Raw genomic sequence first — 7,285 nt, forward strand, 5'->3', positions numbered from 1 at the left:
ATTTTCTTTTGTAATTTTATTTTATTTCCTCTACATGTCTTATCGAATGACCGACGTTTCTATGCGACAGAAACATAAACAATGGAGGGAGATGCACATTTTGTTTGTAGAAAAACAGGAACTATTTTGAGTTTCTGTCGTAAAGTCCGATTATTATAAACACCTTTTTGCTTGTTTTTTTCTAACGTTGCTTGCAGATTTAATGAGTCGCGGTTTTTGGGCTTGGAAATTAACAGACAGAAACCCAGAATTAGTCTGAGATCCAGCTAGTTTTAGTCAGGCTCTCTGTCCATCATTTCCCGGATGATCGTCCCGCTGCGTCTTTATTAATGTCAAGTTAATATGTTACCTCTGAATTAAGTCGAGCTTCACGTTGTGCTCCAGAAAACCTGCAAACATGGAGACTAAAATGACCAGAGCAATAACCGTGAAAACAGCCACGAATCAACGAGTCTGTAAAGTTGTGCAACTAAGTGCCATTATAATTATTAATATTAAGATAAGTGTCACAAATCTGTGCAGCAGGACATCTGAGTTGTAGAGTCACAGGAGGAGCTGCGTTACTCTGTGCGCTGCGCTCTGACAGCAGACACAGGGCCGTAACGCAGAACCTGGAGGCTGGGCGGGGGGTGCAGGGGGGTCTAAAAACCTGTTTATAGTTTTCTAGACAGTGGAAACACAAAAACACTCACAAATTACTAAAGTTTTCTTTTGCACTGTTGTAACCATTAAACAATCTCCCTTCAGTTCAACCTTACAAGTGGAGACACGTTGTTGATGTTACTTTATAAAATAACTTGCAATTAGGTTTTAGCAAAGATCAATGTGATATTTACAGCTGGTGGAGCGTTGCTGTTAGCAGCTGCTGAAAGTAACAAAAAAGTTACTTTTAATGTAACTTAGTTACTTTCCAAATGAAGTAATCAATAATCTAACTTAGCTACTTTTTCAAGGAGTAATCAGTAATCCGATAAAAGTAACTTTTTTTGGCATGACATGGTGGCGTAGCGGTTAGCGCGACCCACATTTGGAGGCCTCAAGTCCTCGACGCGGCTGTCGCGGGTTCGACTCCCGGACCTGGCGACGTTTACCGCATGTCTTCCCCCGTTTCCTGTCAGACTACTTCATAAAAAGGGACTCTAGAGCCCACAAAAGACCCCCTGGAGGGTTTAAAAAAAAAAAGTAACTTTTTCAAAGTAACTGTGCCATCACTGGTGGGGTCAAAGGTCACCTGGTGACATCATAATGTAGAGTTGTGTATCATCTGCGTTGTCATGGTAACTGGTCTGATTTCCTGTTTTAACCTGAGCCAGTGGAGCTTATAGATATTGAATAAGAGAGGTTCTAGGACTGAGCCTTGGGGAACCCCACATGTGACCTCTGACCTCTTCAATGACAAGTTTCCTGTTGAAGCAAAGAAATCAAAATTCTTTCTGTTGGACTGGAACCAGACCAGACCCGGAACCAGACCAGTCCCGGAACTAGTCCAGACCCAGAACCAGTCCAGACCCAGAACCAGACCAGACCCGGAACCAGACCAGACCCGGAACCAGACCAGACCCGGAACCAGAGTGCCCTGCCAGCTCTCCAGCTGTTCAGTAATGTGTCATGGTCAACAGTGAGGTCCAACAGAACCAGAACCAGTACTGTGGTTCTTCCACAGTCTGTATTCATGTCATTGAACACTTTGACTAGGCCAGCCTCAGTACTGTGGTAACCACGGAAACCTGTCAGTCGATGTATAATGTCTTTGGGTTTCCATGGTTGAGTTGACAGAATTGTCTCTTTTCTTAAACATCAGTTATGATTTGACTCAGCATTGACATCAGATTTGGTGTTGATGTGAGAAAAAACATTTCTACATTTTCTCAGTTAAGAAGTTTGTAAATTCGCCGTGTTGGAGTTCAGGTGGTTCCGTCTCTGGACGGTTTGCTGGTGAACTGTGGCAAACAGGGAACAAGCTGATGGTTTTCATCAAACAATGTTTCCCTGGTATGTTTCAGTCCGGAGCGAAGCTTCTCTGGCTCCTGTAGACATGTTGTAGATTTCATAAGGAACTTGGAGGAAGGTTTACGTTTCTCCACTGAGATTTTTTTACCAGACACTCCCTTCAGTTTAATGGGGCAAAGGAGTCAAATTGGAAAATATCTACCAGTTCTCTGGGTTTCATGACAGAAGCGAGGGAAGAGTAGATATGATTAAAAAGTTTCAGCTGTGCTCTCCTTAAAAATGGTTTCTCTGGCAACGGAAATCATTTGAAAATAACAGACAGAGGTCAGATGGGGCGACTCCAATAGGAAATGTTTATAGAGTTTGTCTTCTGTTGAGTGTGAAACATGTTTTCCCCTCTGTCTTATTGAAACATTCATTTATTTAGAGGTTAACCGACGGATTATAAGATTCTGACCCAACAAGTGTTTTCAATCTGTTGGAGTCTGATGATCAGGAGAAAGGTCTACAGGAGGAGAAATCTGACTGGACTGAATGAGGAAGAGTCGCGTTTCTGTTGGTGTCTTTATTCCCCCAGCCCCTGTGAGTGAGGTATCTGAGCTCCTCAGTGATTAGCAGCTGCAACCACAGCGACTCTGATCAAGCAGGAATGATCAGAATCATCTGATATGAAGCTGAGCTGTGAATACCACTTCCCTCCTCTTTGAAGAGGAGTCAGATATCTGTGTTCAGGTTTTTGTACAGCCTCTTCTCCACTTTGTATCACTGTGTTTCCAGAGCGCAGTAGCAGAGAGCTGTGTCTGCCAGGGTTAGCTCTCTGATGGTCAGCTCAGTGGAGGAAGATGATGCTGCTGATCCAGGATCAGGAACCATGTTGTTTCTAGAGGACAAACAGGAGCCTGGAGGTCAGAACGACGTCTGGCCCAGTGGAGGACAGACATAAAGGAGGACATTTACCTTTGTTTGTTTTTCATCCCTCAGTATGATTTCAACAGCAGAAAGACTCCATAGAGGAAAATGGATGATATTTTATCATAAAAAGGTCATATTTTTCAGAAATTGTTGATTGGATTTCAAGTCAAATTCATTAATTCTTTTTAAATATCTTTTTACTTTAATGATTCACCAAACTCACTTCCTGGTTTCCACATTTTCATCTCAAACTGATGAGCCAAACACACAGAGGTCTGTTTCAGACTGAATTCAACCAAACAGAGGGAGCGAGGCCCTCTACTGGCTGCTGTGGAATACTGCAGGTTTTAGTGGTTTAACAGGGAGTGAGGCCCTCTACTGGCTGCTGTGGAGTACTGCAGGTTTTAGTGGTTTAACAGGGAGTGAGGCCCTCTACTGGCTGCTGTGGAGTATTGCAGGTTTTTGTACAGGGTTCTGGTGTTTCCTGTCACTGTGGGCTGCAGAGCGCAGTAGTACACAGCAGAGTCTGACGGACGGAGATCCTGGATCGTCAGAGGAACCGATCTAGCAGTGGCATCCAGGCTGGAGGAAAATCTCTTCTCCACCGTTTTCCCGTCTCCAATCTTGAAGCGACTCAGGATGAATGTGGGGCTGCTGCCTTCCTCCAGTCTGTACCAGTAGAGATAGTGGTTGGATGCACTGGTGTTATAGAGACAGTTCAGAGTTGCACTGCCTCCTTCAGCAGCCATCACGTCTCTCTCTGGTTGCAGCACGCCGTCGGTCTGCGCTCTGCATTCTGTAAAACACCAACAATAGGATCAGTGTCAGCTCAACAACAATCTGCTCTGATATCAGATGAAGAGAGCTGAGTTCATACCGAGGCTGACAGCAGCCAGCAGCACTGAGAACAACAGAGGAGGCATGTCTGAGGAGCGAGCAGAAACAGAGCTGGCTGCTCTGTGCTCTGTCTTCATGTGCTGACAGGAGCCCTGTGGTACTCCCCCTACTGGCAGGTTGACGTCAACACATCCCTGCTCTGCCTCAGTGCTGCATTAAGGCCTGGACCCTCCCATCCTCCACAGTTCAGCTCAGATCAGCTTCATGTTCCCTGGAGTCACTGACGTTCAACTTTTACTGTTTTTACTGTGGTTTTGCACCTCTGAGTTGCTCTTGTGTTAATTAATCTGAGATTTTCAAATAATTTAAAATAGTACAGAGGTAACCAAAACCAAATAAAATGTTCCCTGATTTCAAAACTTTGGCTACCATGGTGCATTTAGCGTCATTCATGTTTCGGATCGACATCAAACCCTTTAGACCACATCAAACTCCAGTCCTCCAGTCGCTGTCCTGCAGTTCTTAGATACAGGAACAAAACACTGGAATGAAATGACTTAATGACCTCCTCCTTGTGTAGATCAGTTTTCCAGAGCCTTAATGACCTAATTATTCTATTCAGGTGATGCAGCAGAGACACATCTAAAAGTTGCAGGACTGCAGCCCTCCAGGACTGGAGTTTGACATCCTGTTTTAGACTTTTGATTAAAGGTTTTGAATCGTTTACTAGCAGGTAAACAATTTGGATCCATTCAGATCAGGAGAGCCAATCGTTATTTACGTCACATTCAATAATTTACCATATTATTGATAATTGAGCTGGCATTAAACATATTTCACTAAAACTACATTTCTGTAGTAAAAATATATTTTTATTCTTGTGATGTAACATTCTAATTTTATGTCATGTTTTCATGACTTATTTCACTGCAAATGAAAAATGATAAAAGAAGAAAAAGTTTTGAAATATCCACCTGTATAATTCATCTACATATTTAGTTTAATCTAAAGTAATATTCTTCATTAAATGGGTTGAAGTGCAATTTAACTTTATTGTTTATATGTAGTTATTCACACATGGGATAAATATGAAACCTTCATCAGTGGGTTTATGTGACTGGAAAAAAGGTTTGATTCATCTGATGTGTGATTTCATGATGTCTGTCGTAAATTCAGCTTGTTTGGGTTGATTTTTACAGCTTCACCATAAATAAACCTTTAACAGGAAAAAACTCTGTTAATTAGTATTCAGTTACAAGACACAACTAATTCAAACTGCACATAATATTTAAAAGCACCAGACATAAAAACAAAACTGACATGATTAGATTGTCTGCTTCCCCACAGCTGCTTCTGTTCTCTTCTTTAACTTGATGTAACAAACATGTTATAACAAACACAAACACCCTGGGCGTTTCCTCCATCAGCCTCCATCAGAGGCTCTGCAGGATTCCTGCTCCGTTTGGACAGATGAGATGAGAACACTGAACATCTGATTTTCTTTCCTCTTCTGATCGAAGATCCAACAGGTGATCAAACTTCACCATGAAGAACAAACAAGCAGTTTAATCCTGACATGTAGTGAAACAGACAGGTGTAATCACTGGTTGCTTCTCAGTTACTCATCTGATGCTACAACAGTAACAACAGTCATAATTTATAAAACTAATTTAAAAAAATTATTACTGGGTGTTTTTGACCCCATCAGTCAAATCAATGTAGAATAAAAACTTCTAGTGCGTCCTCTGGCTTTCGCTGAAATGGTTTATTGCATATTGTGATAATTTTACATAGGAGCACCAATCATGCACTTTATTACATGTGAGGCTGTGCAGTGTATGAATGCTCTGAACCAACTGCAATCATGTCTGATATGACAGTAATATCAAATAATTTATTTGAATATTTGTGCAATAATTATACAATCTTGCAATTTTTAAATTAGGTAGAGTTGTAAAGCTTTTATTTTTTACCTAAAATTAAATACGTATTTAGATTTTCTATTATTTCAAATGTTCTTTTACTCAACAGTTATTTTGATTCAGATCCCAGTAAAGAATCATATCAAATGTCTCTTAATAAACTTTTCTCTTTTAACTGGATTTGACTGAGGATTGGAAGCTAAATATGTCTTAGAAATCTAAACATCTTAAAAAATAAATTCTTATTTTTTTAATATCTGTTTTATTCCATCTGCTATCTTATGACTGCTGATGTAGATCTGAAGCTCTTTGGTCAACTATTGTTGATTTGAAAGTTGCTGCAGAAATAAATTTGACAGTTTTTTCTCTTTAGACAGAACAAGCAACTTAAAATGAGCATGACGTCATTTCAGGCTGAAACCCAACGAAACAGAGGAAGAACAGAGGGAGTGAGGCCCTCTAGTGGCTGTTGTGGAGTACTGCAGGTTTTTGTGCAGGGTTCTGGTGTTTCCTGTCACTGTGGGCTGCAGAGCGCAGTAGTACACAGCAGAGTCTGACAGACGGAGATCCTGGATCTTCAGGTCAAAGTCTGAGTTGTTGACCTTTGCATCAAATCTGTCTTTGCTAAACTCAGGAGCATTGTCTCTGGTTGTGAAATATTGCTTCAGCATGTACTTTGCAAAGCTGTTATCTTCTTGTCTGTACCAGAACACAGCATGATTTGTATCAGTAGTCTGATAAGTACATCTCAGAGTCAGTGATTCTCCTGCAGCAGCAACAACTTCTCCTTCTGTCTGCTTCACTGAGTCTCCTTTACACTCTGGGGAAGAACAGAACATGCAGAGGAAGAGATGGATCAATAAAGATGATTGATTAAAGGAGAACAATCAGCAGCTTTAAAGACTTCTACTCCATGTAGAGGAAACATGTTGATCTTTGTATCTTACCAGAGAAAAGAGCAGCCAGAATAATCCACAGCCAATGTTCCATCTGTCCACCAAGGTTTAAATCAGCAGGAGGAAGCAGCTGATGTTCAACATTCAGTCTGACTATTGTTCTCTTCACAGCCAGCAGCGGCTCCAGTGTGCATGCTGCCCTGAGGAAGCACCGCCTTTGTTGAACTCCGCCCTCACACACTAACACACACTCCCATTAATTTCTATAACTAATCTTGATATTTCCCCTGAGCCATTTCATTCCCACCTTATTCCTAACGCCTAACTCAAAAATTGTGTTTATATTGAGTGGACATGGCAAAATGTCCTCACAGCTATAAATGTCCACACAATGTTAGTCGTTTGTCAAGATTAAGTCCTCATAATGATAGCTAAACCGGCACACACACACACACACACACAATTTTTTTCTCTGTCTCTGCAGAGGCTTTACATTAATTTCCAGCCCAACTCTAAATTAACTCAGAAACATCACTTCCTGTGGACTGGACTTACATCCCCACTAGTCGGTCCCCACAACATAGTATGTTAGTGAAATGGTCCTTATTGAGCACCAAATACAAGACCACACACACACACACACACACACACACACACACACACACACTTGAACACACACTTATGTGCTAAATCGGCAGATTATCCAATCCTTAACATTTTCTAACTTATTGCGGCTGAACATGATTTTTTCCCATTTTCTAACTTATC

The 7,285-nt window shown here is 41.2% G+C and overlaps 1 gene segment (V, D, J or C); it reads right to left on the reverse strand.

The window, feature by feature from the left end:
• Positions 1-2,919: 2,919 nt before the first annotated feature.
• LOC102226873 lies at positions 2,920-3,890 on the reverse strand. The segment is given in 2 exon segments: positions 2,920-3,658; positions 3,740-3,890. Coding segments are annotated over 2 exon segments (489 nt in total).
• Between the last annotated feature and the right edge of the window lie 3,395 nt (positions 3,891-7,285).

The sequence above is a fragment of the Xiphophorus maculatus genome, chromosome 6 (genome assembly GCF_002775205.1).
Source record: "Xiphophorus maculatus strain JP 163 A chromosome 6, X_maculatus-5.0-male, whole genome shotgun sequence".
NCBI lineage: Eukaryota > Metazoa > Chordata > Actinopteri > Cyprinodontiformes > Poeciliidae > Xiphophorus > Xiphophorus maculatus.